This window comes from Dendrobates tinctorius, unplaced genomic scaffold (assembly GCF_039654945.1).
Source record: "Dendrobates tinctorius isolate UK_male_01 unplaced genomic scaffold, ASM3965494v1 ptg000127l, whole genome shotgun sequence".
Classification (NCBI taxonomy): Eukaryota; Metazoa; Chordata; class Amphibia; order Anura; family Dendrobatidae; genus Dendrobates; species Dendrobates tinctorius.
The window spans coordinates 14,922,418-14,943,101 of record NW_027361795.1 but is presented as its reverse complement, the minus strand read 5'-3'; the positions used below and the strand labels follow the sequence as shown (position 1 = coordinate 14,943,101).

Sequence of the window (20,684 nt, the reverse complement as noted above, 5' to 3'; positions counted from 1 at the left end):
GATTAGGGTTAGGGGTGTGTTGGAGTTAGGGTTGTGGTTAGGGTGTGTTGGGGTTAGGGTTGAAGATAGAATTGAGGGGTTTCCACTGTTTAGGCACATCAGGGGGTCTCCAAACGCGACATGGCGCCACCATTTATTTTAGCTAATTTTGCGTTCAAAAAGTCAAACAGTGTTCACTCCATTTCGAGCCCCGACGTGCCCAAACAGTGGTTTACCCCCACATACTGTATGTGGTATCTGCGTACTCAGGAAAAATTGCACAACAACTTTCTGGGTCTAATTTCTCCTGTTACCCTTGGGAAAATAAAAAATTGGGGGCTAAAATAATTATTTTTGTGGAAAAAAAAAATAATTTTTTATTTTCATGGCTCTGCGTTATAAACTTCTGTGAAGCACTTGGGGGTTCAAAGTGCTCACCACACATCTAGATAAGTTCCTCCTTGGGCAGTTTAGTTTCCAAAATGGGGTCACTTGTGGGGAGTTTCAACTGTTTAGGCACATCAGGGGCTCAGCAAACGTAACATAACACCCGCAGACCATTCCATCACGTCAGCATTTCAAAACGTCACTACTTCCCTTCCGAGCCCCGACGTGTGCCCAAACAGTGGTCCCCCCCCACATATGGGGTACCAACGTACTCAGGACAAACTGGACAACAACTTTTGGGGTCCAATTTCTCCTGTTACCCTTGTGAAAATAAAAAATTGTGGGCTAATCATTTTTTGAGGGGAAAAAATGATTTTTTATTTTCACGGCTCTGCGTTATAAACTTCTGTGAAGCACTTGGGGGTTCAAAGTGCTCACTATGCAGTTCCTTGGGGGGTCTATTTTCCAAAATGGGGTCACTTGTGGGGGGGTTTCTACTGTTTAGGCACATCAGGGGCTCTGCAAACGTAACACGACGCCCGCAGACCATTCCATCAAGTCAGCATTTCAAAACTTCCCTTCCGAACCCTGACGTGTGCCCAAACAGTGGTTCCCCCCATATATGGGGTACCACCATACTCAGGAGAACCTGGGCAACAACTTTAGGGGTCCAATTTCTCCTGTTACCATTGTGAAAATAAAAATTAGCGGGCTAAAAAAAAATCATTTTTTGAGGAAAATAACATTTATTTTTATTTTCACGGCTCTGCGTTATAAACTTCTGTGAAGCACCTGGGGGTCCAAAGTGTTCACTATGCATCTAGATAAGTTCCTTAGGGGGTCTAGTTTCCAAAATGGGGTCATTTGTAGGGGAGCTCCAAAGTTTAGGCTCACAGGGGCTCTGCAAATACAACATGGTGTCCGCTAACGATTGGAACTAATTTTCCATTCAAAAAGTCAAATGGCGCTCCTTCCCTTCTGAGCCCTGCCGTGCACCCAAACAGTGGTTCCCCCCCACATATGAGGTACCAGCGTACTCAGGACAAACTGGACAACAACTTTTGGGGTCCATTTTCTCCTGTTACCCTCGTGAAAATAAAAAATAGGGGGCTAAAAAATCATTTTTGAAGAAAAAAATGATTTTTTATTTTCTCTGCTCGGCGTTATAATCTTCTGTGAAGCATTTGGGGGTTCAAAGTGCTCACTATACATCTAGATAAATTCCTTGGAGGGTCTAGTTTCCAAAATGGGGTTACTTGTGGGGGAGCTCCAATGTTTAGGCACACAGGGGCTCTCCAAACACGACATGGTGTCCGCTAAATATTCCAGCATATTTTCCATCCAAAAAGTCAAATGGCGCTCCTTCCCTACTGAGCCCTGCCGTGTGCCCAAACTGGTTTATAACCACAATTGAGGTATCGGTGTACTCAGGAGAAATTGCCCAACAAATTTTCGGATCCATTTTATCCTGTTACCCATGTAAAAATGAAAAAATTTATGCTAAAAGAAAATTTTTGTGACTTCAAATGTGAGATGGTCCCTAAAAAAATGGTTTTGTAAATTTTGTTGTAAAAATGAGAAATCACTGGTTAACTTTTAACCCTTATAACTTACTAACAAAAAACAATTTTGTTTCCAAAATTGTACTGATGTAAAGTAGACATGTGGGAAATGTTATTTATTAACTATTTTGTGTCACATAACTCTCTGGTTTAAAAATTCAAAATTTGAAAATTGCAAAATTTTCACAATTTTTGCCAAATTTCCGTTTTTTTTTCACAAATATATGCAAAAATTATCAACCTAAATTTACCACTAACATGAAGCCCAATATGTCACGAAAAAACAATCTCAGAATCGCTAGGATGCGTTGAAGCGTTCCTGAGTTATTACCTGATAAAGGGACACTGGTCAGAATTCCAAAAAATGGCCAGGTCATTAAGGTCAAAATAAGCTGGGTCATGAAGGGGTTGAACAGATTGTTTGCTGGCTGTGAAGATCCAGTGTTTCTTTATGAGCATTGATGGCCCACAACTTGTATTACAACATTCTCTAATCTCTGTACCTTGTCAGTAAGCTCTGACATGCCAGAAGTGAGGGACTGTATTCCAGTTTTGTACATCTTCTCCACGTCTTGTTTAGCAGGGATAGACACAATATTTAAATAAATTATGGCATTCCCCATATAACAGTCCCCTTTGGCAGGGAGGGCTAAATTCCCCTGTGAAGCAAGCGCTACTGAGTATGTGGGCTCCGGTGAGTACAGAGAGACTTTAGAGTTATCTTGTGAGTAGTGTTGAGCATTCCGATACCGCAAGTATCGGGTATCGGCCGATACTTGCTGTATCGGAATTCCGATACCGACTTCCGATATTTTTTCAATATCGGAATTCGGCATCGGAATCGGAAGTTCAAAGTTGATTGACAGACTGACGTCATCATGATGCGCGGTGTGTGCGCATCATGATGCGCCGTCATTTCGGGCCTTCCGGGGGTCTCTGCCGGCCTGCCGGGGGGCTGTGCCGGCCTGCCGGGGAGCTGTGTGGACTGCCCGGGGTCTGTACCGGCCTGCCGGGGGGCTGTGCCGGCCTGCCGGTGGTCTGTGCACCCTGTGGGGGTCTGTACCGGCCTGCCGGGGGGCTGTGCCGGCCTGCCGGTGGTCTGTGCACCCTGTGGGGGTCTGTACCGGCCTGCCGGGGGGCTGTGCCGGCCTGCCGGTGGTCTGTGCACCCTGTGGGGGTCTGTACCGGCCTGCCGGGGGGCTGTGCCGGCCTGCCGGGGGGCTGTGCTGATGTCCGGGGGTCTGTGCAAGCATCGTCCGATGGGACTACAAGTCCCATCGGGCGATGCCTGCTACCATGACAGTGATTGACACATTAGCCAATGATGGGACAGTAGTAGTCCCATCATCCGGCTAATGTGTTAAATGTTAAAAAAAAAAAAAAAAAAAAAATACTACATACATACTACATGCTACATACATACTACATATATACTACATACATACTACATGCATGCTACATACATACTACATGCATGCTACATACATACTACATGCATGCTACATACATACTACATGCATGCTACATACATACTACATGCATGCTACATACATACTACATGCATGCTACATACATACTACATGCATGCTACATACATACTACATGCATGCTACATGCATGCTACATACATACTACATGCTACATACATACCACATACATACTACATACATGCTACATACATACTACATGCATGCTACATACATACTACATGCTACATACATGCTACATACTACATACATACTACATACATACTACATACATACTACATGCATGCTACATACATACTACATGCATGCTACATACATACTACATGCATGCTACATACATACTACATGCATGCTACATACATACTACATGCTACATACATACTACATACATACTACATACATACTACATGCTACATACATGCTACATACATACTACATACATACCACATACATACTACATACATACTACATGCTACATACATACTACATATATACTACATGCATGCTACATACATACTACATATATACTACATGCATGCTACATACATACTGCATGCTACATACATACTACATACATGCTACATACATACCACATATATACTACATACATACAATACATTCATACAATACATACATAGACATACAGTACATATAACATAGAGTAACATACTTACCAATACTTGTCACATTGTTCCCCGAAGCCATTGTCTTTTCCGGAATAAATATTAACATAACAAACCACAAAAATACTCACCCACGATCCGAAGCAGTCCACGAGTGTGTCCCACGACGATCTTGGGTAGAGAACTGCAGCATCAGATGATGCTGCCGTTCTCTACGGGCTGCAGGAATCCAATGACGGAAGGTAGGTATCCTTCCGCACTGTATTCCTCCGCCACTTAAAAAAAAAAAAGTCCCTAGTCTCACTTTATGCCATTGCTGCGTGGGAAATTCCCACACAGCAATGGCATAAAGTGAGACTAGGGACTTTTTTTTTTTTTTAAGTGGCGGAGGAATACAGTGCGGAAGGATACCTACCTTCCGTCATTGGATTCCTGCAGCCCGTAGAGAACGGCAGCATCAGCTGATGCTGCAGTTCTCTACCCAAGATCGTCGTGGGACACACTCGTGGACTGCTTCGGATCGTGGGTGAGTATTTTTGTGGTTTGTTATGTTAATATTTATTCCGGAAAAGACAATGGCTTCGGGGAACAATGTGACAAGTATTGGTAAGTATGTTACTCTATGTTATATGTACTGTATGTCTATGTATGTATTGTATGAATGTATTGTATGTAGTATATATGTGGTATGTATGTAGCATGTAGTATGTATGTAGTATGTATTTAGCATGCAGTATGTATGTAGCATGCATGTAGTATATATGTAGTATGTATGTAGCATGTAGTATGTATGTAGCATGTAGTATGTATGTAGCATGTAGTATGTATGTAGCATGTAGTATGTATGTAGCATGCATGTAGTATATATGTAGTATGTAGCATGTAGTATGTAGCATGCATGTAGTATGTATGTAGCATGCATGTAGTATGTATGTAGCATGCATGTAGTATGTATGTGGTATGTATGTAGCATGTAGTATGTATGTAGCATGCATGTGGTATGTATGTAGCATGTAGTATGTATGTAGCATGCATGTAGTATATATGTGTTATGTATGTAGCATGCATGTAGTATGTATGTAGTATGTATGTAGTATATATGTGGTATGTATGTAGCATGTAGTATGTATGTAGCATGCAGTATGTATGTAGCATGCATGTAGTATATATGTAGTATGTATGTAGTATATATGTAGTATGTATGTTGCATGTAGTATTTATGTAGTATGAATGTAGCATGTATGTAGTATGTAGTATGAATGTAGCATGTATGTAGTATGCATGTTGTATGTATGTAGCATGTAATTTTTTTTTTTTTTTACATTTAACACATTAGCCGGATGATGGGACTACTACTGTCCCATCATTGGCTAATGTGTCAATCACTGTCATGGTAGCAGGCATCGCCCGATGGGACTTGTAGTCCCATCGGACGATGCCTGCACAGCCCCCCGGAGCCTGCACAGACCACCGGCAGGCCGGCACAGCCCCCCGGCAGGCCGGCACAGCCCCCCGGAGCCTGCACAGCCCCCCGGCAGGCCGGCACAGCCCCCCGGAGCCTGCACAGCCCCCCGGCAGGCCGGCACAGCCCCCCGGAGCCTGCACATCCCCCCGGCAGGCCGGCACAGACCACCGGAGCCTGCACAGACCCCCTGGCAGGCCGGCACAGCCCCCCGGCAGGCCGGCACAGCCCACCGGAGCCTGCACAGCCCCCCGGCAGGCCGGCACAGACCACCGGAGCCTGCACAGACCCCCTGGCAGGCCGGCACAGACCCCCTGGCAGGCCGGCACAGCCCCCCGGCAGGCCGGCACAGACCACCGGAGCCTGCACAGACCCCCTGGCAGGCCGGCACAGCCCCCCGAAAGGCCCGTACAGACCCCAGAGAGGCTGTACAAGGGCAGGAAAGGGTTTTTCTTATTCCGATACCGGAAGTCCCATAGACTTGAATGGGACTTCCGGTATCGGAATCGGCGATACCGATACTTTTTTTAAAGATCGGCCGATACCATCCGATACGATACTTTGAAGTATCGGACGGTATCGCTCAACTCTACTTGTGAGGCCAACTTTGAGAGAAGTTGGTGCAGTACATGCTGATTTGGGAGGTCTGGCATCACAAGGGTTAAGACTGCTTCTTGTGCCACGCTGAGGTGGGGCAATAATGGCACTGGCTGTCTGGTGGGAAAGAGTAGCCCTCTGATAAATGCTGCATAGCAGATGTGCTGACAGAGGGTGAGGACCTCAGATTAACCTCTGGTCTCTTGTCATACTTTATGAGAATGAAAGACATGGGGCGCTGTAAATTACTTGAAATCTCCCTAGGTATACGGTCTGTAGAGAGCTCAGTGTGTGCTCCCCCTGTGCCATGTTCAGGCCACGCACCCTATACATTATTATTGGGATAGTCCTGGCAACCTGTTGGTCTGGTGATGACCCCCAAGTGTGTGTTTTTTTTTTTTTTTTGTTTTTTTTTTTTCCCCTCCCTTATTCCGCACGGTTTGCAACTATGTCAGATGCAGTGTATCAGTCTGTATTTGTAACCCTGAGGTATTTGTCAATAAAGGTATAAACATATGAAATACCTATAATTAAAAATCATTATCTATAGAAACATCTGACTAATAGCTCTAAAACCACTGAAGCGGCGAACTTTGTGAAAACTAAAATTTGTTTGCTTCAATTTTTGGCCACAATTGAACTGTACAATAAAGCTTCACATATCTCCATAAAAAATTATCATAATATTTCATTTTTTTTTTTATGCATCTTTGTTTTTTTTACTTGAAGATCCTCCACGTTTTACAAGCATACCTTTATTGATCAAGATTTACAAGCTAATAATTAATGAATTGTCAAGTGTAATTGAAGCTAATGCGACCAGAAATACAGAAGAGGAATGGGCCCAGTCGAATGGTAAGAGTGAGACTCCTGCTTCTCTTGTCCACAGATTAAACAAATGTCTATCTGAACTACTTACAGCTGACGCCAGGTCAGACGATGGATTCTTAGAAGTGTAACTGTCGTGGAACACAGAATCTTTTTTTTTTTTTTTTTGGTAGTAAGGAAGTGGGGGACTGAATCATTTGACTAAAAGGGATAAACGGGCACCATCCACAATATATACTCAGGTGGGATCACCTAGTGCATATAAATAAATTATCACAGTAACAAATTAAGAGAAAAGTATATGGACACAAATAGGGATCACCATACACTAATATAGTCAAAAATCAAATTTTATTATAGTGAACACAACAAGCAAACACTTAGTTTAAAAACAATTAAAATGTCTGAACTCACAGACACACATAGACAAACAAAAACAATGGGTCATGTTAATAGACAGTTAAATACTGTGGGCCCCAGAATTAACCATTTAATCAAATAACAAATATCTACTGAATTTCAATATCTGGGATCTAACACCACAGGTTAACAATCCCAATCTTATTCATTGTCATAATATCATGGTGTTAATACAAATATACCAGAATATCTACATATCAAGTCCTATAGGGAAACACTGTGATTGCATAAGGGATACACAGGCAAAATAAATGCCATGTGTATGCATCAAATTCTCAACATGTTGCCACTAAATCAAATACAAGAAAATAGGGACAACATAACCCCTTTCCCTAACATGATATCACCTGGTTTCTGAGGACAAGCAGACCAATGGTTAAATTGTATGGGACCCCCAAACCATTGGTCTGCTTGTCCTCAGAAACCAGGTGATATCATGTTAGGGAAAGGGGTTATGTTGTCCCTATTTTCTGGTATTTGATTTAGTGGCAACATGTTGAGAATTTGATGCATACACATGGCATTTATTTTGCCTGTGTATCCCTTATGCAATCACAGTGTTTCCCTATAGGACTTGATATGTAGATATTCTGGTATATTTGTATTAACACCATGATATTATGACAATGAATAAGATTGGGATTGTTAACCTGTGGTGTTAGATCCCAGATATTGAAATTCAGTAGATATTTGTTATTTGATTAAATGGTTAATTCTGGGGCCCACAGTATTTAACTGTCTATTAACATGACCCATTGTTTTTGTTTGTCTGTGTGTGTCTGTGAGTTCAGACATTTTAATTGTTTTTAAACTAAGTGTTTGCTTGTTGTGTTCACTATAATAAAATTTGATTTTTGACTATATTAGTGTATGGTGATCCCTATTTGTGTCCATACACTTTTCTGTTATTTTGTTACTGGGGGACTGAATCATTGTTACACTCATGCAGGCACCTGTGGACGTTGGTCTGATCATGGACCACAATGCACATACTGGCTTCGGGTCTCCTTACCCGTGCGTGACAGCCTAAAAGAAATGTACTTCTTTTCTTTCACTTACCTTTCCTTTATGGGTTGAATGTATTTTGATTGGACCTTTACGGGAATGAAGATGCCAAATATTTTTATTTAGTTAAAGGCATCATTTTCAGTGGGAGGAAAAGATGGTGATTCTACCTTTTTTTTTTTTTGTTTCTTTACTGTTTAAGTACCCTCAGGGGACTTGAACCTGCAGGCCTCCCAACTGTCTTGGCAATTCATCAGCACTTTGGAATTGCGTCATGAAATGTAGAGTGGCTATGGGTGCCCAGTATGGAGTATCCCCCAGACCGCACTGCTTAAATACCGCTGTTAGACATTTGTCAGATGTTTTTGGTTGTATTCAGAACTCCCATAGCAGTGTATGAGAAAGCACCACTGCTCCATTTACTGGTGGTCATTCTCCTTTGGAGATCTGTGTGGGACCAACATCAGACTTTTATGACAAATATTATGGGTATGCTATTAAGTAATTGGACAACCTTTTAAATTAGAAGGTAAAATATTCTTGGTATCATTTTTCAAATGGCTCAATATTGGCTTATGTAACCCCGCTAATTGATGGGAGAAATGTAGTCTGTAAGATTTTGCTTGCTGTCTTCTGGTATGCTAATGCATGCACTTGATCAAGCTGTAAGCCACCAATCCGACATGCCTGTGGCTGCCTTTTAATTAAAGTGAAAGTGAATTGGACTGACCCTCCTGTATCAGGCACATCCGCATGTACAGTTGTGGCCAAAAGTATTGACACCCCTGCAATTTTGTCATATAATACTCAGTTTCTTTCTGAAAATGATTGCAATCACAAATTCTTTGGTATTTGTCAGGATCCTGTCAGCGCCGCTGAGCAGGGACTCACCCGCACTGTAGGGGGGCCCGGGGTTAGGTACAGCCGGAAAGTACAGATACACAGGACCTGTGGACGCTGAAGTTTAGCAAGCAGTTACAGGACCTACGGTCATGTGACTGCAAGGGGGCGGGGCTTAGCATCCTGCTTTCAGAGATGGCAGGACACTATACAGAAATACTAAGAGTCAGGCAAAACGGAGGTCATACACAGAGATATCAGTAAAGTACCAGGGATGAGACAGAACGGATAGTCAGGGCCAAGCAGAAGTCAAAACCAAACAGACATAGAAGGTACCAAGCAGAATCCAAAGCAATATCAAGAGAACAGACCGAGTCGTACACAGAGAATCAAGCAACCAGAACACAGCACAAACACACTCGGGGTCACCACACAATGCCAAGGGCGAAAGTATAACTGACGGGGATGGGAGCGTCCTGAGGCTATAAGAAGCCTCTCCCAGAACCAGGGAGAGGACACAATCATGCCCCAGGTGTGCAGGAAAGCCTGCACTGGGATCACAACCTTTAACCCCAGAAATGCCAGTCATCAGCACTGGTTCCAGACATTAACCCCACATGTGCGAGTCAAACCCGCACTGAGATCATGACAGTACCCCCCTATCAACGGGGAGCCTCTGGACCCCCAGGCTTGCCCGGGTACTTAGCATGGAAAGCCTGCACCAGGCGATCAGCATGCATCAACCGGGCCGGTACCCAGGACCTGTCTTCCGGTCCATACCCCTTCCAATGAACCAGGTACTGTACCGACCGCCGTACCAACCTGGAATCTACGATATGACCAACCTCGTACTCCACCTGCCCCTCGACCAAAACAGGAGGAGCAGCGGACTCAGCGTCTCCCTGGACTGCTTCAAAAGATCCAGTTTGGAGAACCATTTTGCCCCTGAAAGTTGGTTACACAAATCGGGAATCAACGGAAGGGGGTACGTATTTCGTACAGTAATCTTGTTGAGCTCACGAAAATCGAGGCAGGGACGTAAACCACCATCTTTTTTCTTTACAAAAAAAAACCCTGCCTCCACAGGTGAGACTGAGGGACCTATGTGTCTTTTGCGAAGACTCTCAGTAATGTAATCTTTCATGGCCAAGCGCTCAGGGCCAGATAAATTAAACAGACAGGCTTTAGGCAATTTAGCCCCCGGGACTAACTCGATAGCGCAGTCAAAGGGTCTATGTGGCGGCAACGTCTCTGCCTCGCTTTCAGAGAACACATCTTCAAATTCTTTCAGGTACTCCGGAATAACTTCCAGCTCAACAGATGACACAGATACAAATTTAACAGGTTCAACCAATAGTGCAGACTTATCACATAACATCGAATCATTAAACCCCCACTGAACAATCTCCCCTGTTTTCCAGTTAATGACTGGGTTATGGCGGCGTAACCAGGGCATGCCCAACACCAGTCCTGCTGGTAGATTGTCCAGAACCAAACAACTTAATTTTTCCACATGGGTAGCGCCCACTTTGAGCGAAAACAAGTCAGACATAAAGAGAATTCCCTCTTTAGTGAGGGGGGAGGAGTAAATGGCCACCACTTTGATCGGAACCTTAAGTCTCACTGTCCCTATCTTACAGCGTGTGACCAATTGGGAGTCAATGAGATTGATGGATGATCCGCAGTCCACAAAATCTGTAGAGGGAAAACAACAATCGTCCACTAACAGTTCCACATGAAGCAACACCTTAGAAAACGAGGAAAAGGGTACCTGAGGGTCTGAGTAGTCTCCCCGCTGACTACCCAGACCTAGTCATTTCCCGTCGACCGGGTTGAGGATAGACAATCAGGACACTCCCTTTTCCAATGTCCCGTTTTACCACAGTAGAAGCATAACTGCTTTTCTCTCCGGCGTTCTCTCCTTTTCATTCAGGGAGAGAGCCCCTATGTCCATGGGCACAGAAACAGTCTCTTTTCCACTAGGGAACAATGGAGTCTCAACCTGCATCACCCCCCTGGCCCGCAGCCTGCGGTCCATCCGGACGGCCTGGGTCATGGCGTCCTCGAGTGAGTTAGGTGGGGGATGTAATGCCAAGGCATCCTGTAACCGCTCGGACAAGCCTCTGCGAAAGAGTCCTCGGAGTGCGCAAGAGACCTCTGCGGTCCAGCGGCGGAATTCTGTACAAAACCACTCAGCCGAATGTTTCCCCTGACAGACACTCATCACCATGTTCTCGGCCAATCACACCCGGTCCGGCTCATCATATATGTGCCCGAGGGCCTCAAAAAACGCATTCACAGACACTCAGGGCCAGTGGGAGGAAGGGAGAAAGCCCAAGCTTGTGGGGACCCTCTTAACAGAGACATGACCCCAACCTTCTGACTTTCGTCCCCAGAGGAACGTGGCCTCAAACTAAAGGAGAGTTTGCACCCCTCCATGAAGACCCTGAACTCCATTTTGTTCCCAGAAAAGAAATCAGGCAGTTTAACAGGTGGTTCTGGGGACACCAAAACATCATCACTCGCCCCAGCCCACAGAGACCCAGCAGCTAAAGCCCCCGGCACTGTCTCAGAAACCTGCTGCTGAGAACGAGCCAGAGCTTGCTGCTCCAGAGATAAACCCTGAAACATCTGACTCAGATTTTTCATTTGCTCAGCAAGAGATTGTATGGGATCCATATTTCTCAGCAGAGAAAGAAAAAAAAAAAAAACGCAAAAACTTAACGGTCAGTTATAATGTCAGGATCCTGTCAGCGCCGGCGTGCAGCCTCCGCTGAGCAGGGACTCACCCGCACTGTAGGGGGACCCGGGGTCAGGTACAGCCGGAAAGTACAGATACACAGGACCTGTGGACGCTGAAGTTTAGCAAGCAGTCACAGGACCTACGGTCATGTGACTGCAAGGGGGCGGGGCTTAGCGTCCTGCTTTCAGAGATGGCAGGACACTATACAGAAATGCTAAGAGTCAGGCAAAACGGAGGTCATACACAGAGATATCAGTATAGTACCAGGGATGAGACAGAACGGATAGTCAGGGCCAAGCAGAAGTCAAAACCAAACAGACATAGAAGGTATGTTTTTTCTCCTGTAAACTCTATGTTGATGCCTTTGCCCAAAAAGCTCTACTTTTGTCTCATCTGACCAGAGAACATTCTTCCAAAACATTTTAGGCTTTTTCAGGTAGGTTTTGGCAAACTCCAGCCTGGCTTTTTTATGTCTCGGGGTAAGAAGTGGGGTCTCCTACCATACAGTCCCTTTTCATTCAGACGCCGACGGATAGTACGGGTTGACACTGTTGTACCCTTGGACTGCAGGGCAGCTTGAACTTGTTTGGATGTTAGTCGAGGTTCTTTATCCAACATCCGCACAATCTTGCGTTGAAATCTCTTGTCAATTTTTCTTTTCCGTCCACATCTAGGGAGGTTAGCCACAGTGCCATGGGTTTTAAACTTCTTGATGACACTGCGCACAGTAGACACAGGAACATTCAGGTCTTTGGAGATGGACTTGTAGCCTTGAGATTGCTCATGCTTCCTCACAATTTGGTTTCTCAAGTCCTCAGACAGTTCTTTGGTCTTTTCTTTTCTCCATGCTCAATGTGGTACACACAAGGACACAGGACAGAGGTTGAGTCAACTTTAATCCATGTCAACTGGCTGCAAGTGTGATTTAGTTATTGCCAACACCTGTTAGGTGCCACAGGTAAGTTATAGGTGCTGTTAATTACACAAATTAGAGATGCATCACATGATTTTTCGAACAGTGCCAATAGTTTTGTCCACCCTCTTTTTTATGTTTGGTGTGGAATTATATCCAATTTTGCTTTAGGACAATTCTTTTTGTGTTTTTTCGTTTAAGACAAATTAAATGAAGATAATACCAAAGAATTTGTGTTTGCAATCATTTTCAGGAAGAAACTGAATATTATCTGACAAAATTGCAGGGGTGTCAATACTTTTGGCCACAACTGTATAAATGTACTGCTAATCTTAGGGAAAAAATAGTGCCAAGGCCACCTTCATTTTGCACACCATGGAGGTACATGGGATTTTGAACTCCTAAATCACACATTGATAGTCTCTGCTTAGGACTGAGAAAAAAATTGCTAGAAGAAAAAGGAAAGGGGAAAGTGCTTCATAGGGAATGCATTTAAGCATTATAGTTGAGATTCCCGTCTCCTAGAATATTTACTCCCACCTTAGGGTGTTGTGTTCAAATCACATCACCTGTGTGTGCCTGGTAAAGGTCTTCAAAATTGGAGCTGCCGCAGGTGACCCTTGCCCAGAACCAGCCTGGTCTGTCGATCAAATAGCTTTCATGGAGTAAAAAAAAGTTGAGTTCACCATACCGCGCCACTCCTATATATAAATGGATGGACAAGTACTACAGCCTCTTGGAAAGGTAGCATGTTAGTGGTTGGATAAGATGTTGACGCATTTCTGAATCGCACAAGACTTCATACAAATGTCACATTAAGAAAAAAAAGGTCAAAGGTTGCCAGCATAACGTGTTTTCCCAATCAATATAATAGTTGATAGAACACCTCTTTAGTGACACCTAATATACATCACACTCTCAACCTTTCACTTTTTTTGATGCTTTTATTATTGTTATTATTGTTATTATTATTATTATTATTATTATTATTATTACAAAATCAATTATCCTAGGAATTAAATCAAAAAGTGTGAACGTAAATTCCATTAAAAACAGTGTTTAATAGTAATCATGTTAAAAAACACACCTTTCCCAATGAAAAACAGGCCAATACCCAAAATATGGAAAAATACCAACCAGTATAAATGTCGGCATACCCTACTACAGGCCTAACTGTCAGCCTGCCTTGCTGTGGAGGTTGGCACCCTAAAAGAAACAATTTTTTGGCTCCCCCACTCAACAAAGACTGTCCCTCACTCCCCTAACTCACCCTGACAGTGCAGATGGGAAAACAATAATCCGATAGAACAGATAAAGGAAGCAAAAAATATGGTCATAAAAATTGAAAAAAAATCCCCAGTAAACCAAGATCAAAAAAGTCATCCCATACCACTGCTCCGAAAGATATCTAAAGCTGAAATAGGCGTAAAATAACTGAACATTCAGCCCTTGTAATAAATGACCTCTACGGTATGCCTAAATCATTAGATAAATAGAAAAACATCCTATGCATCCTAAACAGCAGATGACAACATGGACAAGCTCTATAATCAAACCTACTCCAATTCATTTATCATGCACAGAGTGCACCCTAAGAAAAACCGTCCTAAGCAGTACTTCAACAATCAGATATTGAACAAGCTTTGATGCCCAACCACATTTAGTCCAATTAATGCATAATATTCATTGAAGTCACTTATGTGTAGGATGCGCCCCAACACGTTTCCCCGCAGTTACGGTTCATCAGGAGGCCTTAGTGATGGTGATGGATAAAGATGCCGGATGCCATTAAGGATGAATAGCATGAACGGCGGTCAGAACAGGTGGATTTAAATAACTCTTAGATTCTAAGTGTCATGATAGGCCCCGCCAAATATCATAGGGGTAACCCTTGATGCAGAATGTGGGGATTTATCGGGATAGGATACTCAGGTCATTTGTAGGTCCCGCCCCTATGATATTTGGCGGCGTAAACTGGATCAATTAACTTTAAACTCACAAGTATAAGATCAAGATGATGATCCAGCGTGCGTTCCAGCCTACTGCGCATGCCCTGAAATGACATGTTGCCATCTGCTGTTTAGGATGCATAGGATGTTTTTCTATTTAGCTAATGATTTAGGCATACCGTAGAAGTAATTTATTACGAGGGCTGAATGTTCAGTCATTTTACGCCTATTTTGGCTTTAGATATCTTTCGGAGCAGTGGTATAGGATGACTTTTTTGATCTTGGTTTACTGGGGATTTTTTTAAAATTTTTATGACCAGTTTTTTTGCTTCCATAATCTCTGTTCTATCGGATTATTGTTTTCACACCTGCACTGTCAGGATGAGTTGGGGGGATGAGAGACCGTCTTCGTTGAGTGGGGGCACCAAAATATCGTTTCTTTTAGGGTGCCAATCTCCACAGCAAGGCAGGCTGACAGACCTGTTGTAGGGCATGTATAGATTTTTTCTGGTCTGTATTTTTTCATATTTTGGGTATTGGCCTGTTTTTCACTGGGAAAGGTGTGTTTTTTAACATGATTATTATTAAAAACTGTTCTTAAGGGAATTTATGTTCATTATGTTTGTGTGAAGTCTTGTGTGATTAACACAGTCCAGACAAAGGGATCGGTATAATCAAGAAGCGCATCAACATCTCATCGATCCAATAACGTTCTACCTTACCAGGAGGTTGTAGTACTTGTCACTCCATTTATATACAGTACGCTGAATTCTTACTCTTTATTGCATGAATGCTTAGGATTGGTTATGAATATGTAGTCTTTAAAAACTTTGTCAGTTGGTCCATCTAGACTAGAGAGAGGATAAAATTCCATAGGGCTTAATTGGCTCTTTTGTAGTGATGCATACACTATATAAAAAGCTTTACTGCTCTCACCGTAAATAACCCGTTATACTACTAGAGACTGGGTCCTTTCTTTTTTTGAGAAATTAAATATGGAACTCAAAAGTCGCCTTTAAAGAGGGTATTCTCAAGTTTGGATGCTGTCCCATGTCCCTTGGATCTAGGATGACTTCTTGATTGCCCTGCACTGCTGATTCTGAAAAACTACTCTATATATCTGTGCTAATCTACCTGCTCGGCTGCTGTTACCTGTAGAATTAAGAGGCTTGGTGGCCACTATAAAAAGGTATATCATGAGGTAGAATAGCTTTACAGGCTTTCTCGAAGAATAAATCCATTTTGCGGCATTGGGGTCTGAACTATTCCACCAGATTACTTTCTGATTATGGAAGGTCCTTCTCTATAGAGCCAAATAGGAGCATCAGGAACAGCCAGATGTTAATTTGTCAATTTCTTATGGTGCCATTCCCATCTGTGGTCATGGCACAAACCATTCAAATTAAAGTATTTTTTGTCTATTAATTACCAGTGCCATCACTAGTGTTCTGCTGCCACATTTCCACTTTTATCGAAACAATATGCCCTCCTTTATACTTTTTTCATTATTGGTTTATGTATTTATTTTTTCTTCAGATGATGCAAATGATATGTGGGAAGATGAAGAGGATGATGAAGGTTTGGCTGGACAGCTTTTATCGGACATTATTTCTAGCAATAAATATGGTAAATATTTCACACGTTACTTATTATCTATTGTTTGTGATAGTATATCCTAGATCTGCCAACAATAGGCAATCAGTGTGGCCGTAACGGCTGGGACTCGCTGATCGCAAGAATGAAGAGTGTTTGATATATGGAATCCGTCAAGGAATGGGATCGAATGTGCAAAGTGTTAATGTGCTTTGGCTATAATGTTAAGGTACATTTACACTGAAATATTATTGTAAACGCTTGTTTTGTGCTAATCTTTTAGTGTAAACATGCTGCTGATCTACAAGCAAAAGATAATCATTCTCAGCAGCGCATCGTCTTATGTGACCAGGACTCTGTGCCGAGCTGTGTACTGAGCAATCTAGTGTCATAGGGTCCCGTTTCACTTAGCGACGCACCAGTGATCCTGACAACGATGCGACCTGGTAGTGATCGCTGGTGCGTCGCTAAATGATCGCTAGTAAGCTGCCAAACAGGCAGATTTCTTCAGTGACACAGCAACGATCCAGTGATCAAACACAGCGATGCATGCTGACCAGCGGGACGCCGAAAAAATGGCCAGGACATTCCTGCACGATCAGCGATATCCAGCAGGGGTGCCGGTCGCTGCTGCGTTTCACTTGTAACGAGATCACTGTTGCGTCACAAAATTGGTGACGCATTAGCAATCTCGCTATGTGAGACGGGGCCTATAGTCTATCGCAGTCTGCCTGTGTACACAGGATATGAAACGACCGCCAACTGGTAAATGTTTAGTGCGATCAGTCCATTTATGTAAATGATCCTATCAAAAGCATGAGATGACAATTTTTGTATATTTTATTGTTTATTTACTCCTGTGTTCAGCTGTAAAAACTGCATGCCTGATTCCAGCCTACTATTGTCCCATGCATGAGCCCTATGAATTACTGTCACTCCCCTAGAGACATGGTAGAGCCTTATCTGTGGGTATAGTGCTGCTAAAGCCTCTCTTTTCCAGGCCTCCAGCAGTACAGTAGTCATCTGACAATGAGTCTTCTGCCATCTGATAAAAAGACTGCTGACCATTACACCCTACTTGAGTACTCCGATCTTGAGAATATTGATGACTGATCAGTCCTAGTGGAGAAAGCTGATTTCTGAGATCTATTATTACATAGTTGATTTCACTTGTACAATTATTTTATTGACTAAGAATTAAAATAATGATTATTCTTTAAGCTAGAAAAAAAAATGCTTTTTCTTTTTTAAATGATTAGTGACATAGAAAAAGGTAATTGAAAACTGTTGAAAAGATAGAAAAACACTGCTTCATAGAGCAGTATACCCAATGCCAAGGTATATGTGCATGTTGGTTACAGGAGAATGAGTTTACCTTTGGGGGTTGTGCAACACAGGCAATGAAACGTACACAAGATAGTCGAAAATATAGGACAAGGATGGAGTGTGTGATTACCGTCCGTTGAAGAAAAATTGTAGAAATCTAAAGGGATTGTCTAGTCTAAGGCCTGTTTCACACATCCGTTTTTTTTACGTCCGCCAGAGTGTGAAAAAACAGATCAGTTTCCGTTTTGCCACAAACGGACGCTACCGGATCCGTTTTTTGGACGGATCCGCTTTAGCCACTAATGCAAGTCTGTGGGGAAAAAAAGTATCCGCCATAAAAATGGCAGATCCGTTTTTTTTCCAAAACGGCGGATTTTGACGGACGTCAAAAAACGGATGTGTGAAACAGGTTTAAGGCTATGTGCACATGATGCAGATTTCCAGCGGTTCCGCAGCGGATTTTACCTCGCAGAAACGCTGCATATCCGCATTGTGATGTACAGTAGCATGTTAGTCAATTGAAAAAAAAAAAAAAAAAACGCTGTGCAGACGCTGTGGTTTTTTTCCGCGCGGTTTTCTTGCGGTACAAAATATGCAGCATGTCACTTGTTTTGTGCAGGTTTCCACCTGCTCCATTCTCCAAATCCGCAGGGGGAAAACCGCAATAAAAAAGGAAGAAATCCGCAGGAAAAATGCAGGTCATTTGACCTGTGGATTTCTTCAATTCTGCGCGGAAAAATCCGCAGGGCAAAAAAGTCCGTGTTCACTCAGCCTTAGAAGACAAGTCTGAAGTCACTTAGTGCCTTGAGACGGCTAAATGCATATAGTGTCACAATTCCAATGTATTGCGGGTGGCAGTGCAGTATCGTACTTGCCGTCACGTTCCGACTAGACCTCCACTTCTCAATGCTATAGCGGAGGAGAGTCCAGTCCACATGTGACCACCCACACAGGGAAGTGTGACAGTGTGCATCATTGCAAACATAGTGACTGCATACTTTCTTTAAACTGGACAACCCTTTTAATGTAATTTTGTGATACATATATTCCCTTTAAATGTTGCGTAAAAATTCCTGTGTTCTTTTCTGAGCAATAAATAATTCATCATATAATGTTACAGATGAAGATTATTATGAGGATGACGAGGAGGATGATCCTGATGTACTGAAGGACCCTCTATACCAGATTGATCTTCAAGTAGGTCTTATGTAATTACATGTATTAATCCTATTCAAACTTTGTCGTCTTTTCAATACATCCTTGTCTCTGCTCTTATTCTTTACAGATATACTTGACGGAATTTCTGCAACAGTTCTCTCAGCAACCATGCTTTTCTGCTTTCTCCAACCATTTGAATGACACTGAACGTCGAGTCCTGCAGTCCATCGGTATATGAGTGTACAACATTCGTAGGAAGAAATCCCATTCGAGCGCTAACTGGCAGGATCCGCTTGCTGGTTGTATAAGCTGACCCCTCTGTGTGGAGGAGCCACTGTGGAACCTTGTAGATGTGGTCTACTTTTCTTCTGACCCCATTCGGACCAACTTTCATTTTATTGCTGTTACCTTTTAAACCGATTTTGTGACAAATTGAGCAGAACAGAGGATTGCAGTGAGCAGCTGGATTTCTAATGCTCAAGAACTTTACTGGGTAATATTCAACTGATGTCACTGGTAACCAGCAACGCAGTTCACCACATTTCGCACTTTGGTTCTAGTATGTCTGCTCTTTAGGCTCCTGTGGTTAATACATTCTTTTTCTACCATAGTTATATATGAAAAGTACATGGTGCCTTGTACTATAATGAATAGTATTAATAATGTAAAAGGGTGCAATGTGGCTCAGTGGCAAGTCATCGTCTGCCCTTTTTTGTGTCTGTCACCTACTCTCAGGCTGGGAAGGAGCAAACCGCTGTAGCCAGATGACCTTAGTTTTTTCTATTGCTGCTATAACATAATGTACTGTCTGAAAGAGCGCATTAAGAAAATCTGGTCATGGGATAAACATGGCTCTCTATGTCCAACTGAGAATTTTATTGGGTCAAGTAGGTTTGTCTTTGGCAAACAAAGTTCTTAGAAGATGATGAAAGGGATCATAATTTCTGAAAATGTATAAGTCGGTATGAGAAGTGAAATTTCAATTAGGCTAAGCAGGCCCAATGTAAGGGTTGGCTTAATAGTGATTGAGAAAATTGAAGAAAAAGCACTCGATGAAGGAGATATACTTTAGTCATGAGCCCATAGTTACATATCCGTATAACAACGAAACGGTGAACTTGGAGACATTTGATGTGTTTTCTCCTAAATCCATTAAGAAAAATAAAATATATGAATAATTTATATCATGTCAGGTCTCAGACATTTGTGTTGTTATTCAATGATGCGTATCTACTTATTGGGAACAATATTACATAAGCTGTTGAATGGAAGAATGATGGGTAAACTACTAATTTCATCCTATGTATTCTGCCTTACTTATGTTTCAATAAGACACTTAGTTTATCCTTCCCGTTCTGTAAAGGAAATTTATCAACTTAATCATCAGAAAATTACCCACTGTTTAATCATGCTTTTGTGTTTAAATGTTTGGGTTTTTTTTTAGAAATACACTATTTTATAATGTATATTAAAAAATGTATAACTATTGCAATATTCACTCTGGTTACTAGGGTTATTCTAAACTCATTCTTTAGGAAATTTGCATGTACATTAGTTAGAATATGTTATCAGCTACATATAGAAGAGTTACTGGTCATTGTAATCCTGCCTCTGATGATAATGAGGCTGCTGAAAGCTCTTCCTGAATGTGCATAAATTACAAATCTAGTATAGCCCCATTTGCCAGTGTGAAAATTGCAAGAGTAGTTTTGTTGCGTAATACACATATGTAAAAATGGCATATTTTTTTAATACATGTAACTCAAAAACTATTTAAACAGTAGGTAGTTTTCTGACAACACATTCCCTTTA

General features: G+C 42.3%; 1 protein-coding gene across 1 annotated transcript in view; it reads left to right on the top strand.

Annotated features, from left to right (window-relative positions):
* The window catches only part of IPO9 (importin 9), a 137,695-nt gene extending 117,636 nt beyond the window's left edge, over positions 1–20,059 (top strand). Inside the window, exons 21-24 of the mRNA XM_073542545.1 lie at positions 6,827–6,952; positions 16,332–16,421; positions 18,835–18,911; positions 19,000–20,059. Of these exons, the coding sequence (XP_073398646.1) occupies positions 6,827–6,952; positions 16,332–16,421; positions 18,835–18,911; positions 19,000–19,110 (404 nt within the window). The 3' untranslated portion in view covers positions 19,111–20,059. The remainder of the gene's footprint in view (positions 1–6,826; positions 6,953–16,331; positions 16,422–18,834; positions 18,912–18,999) is intronic.
* The last annotated feature ends 625 nt before the right edge of the window (positions 20,060–20,684 follow it).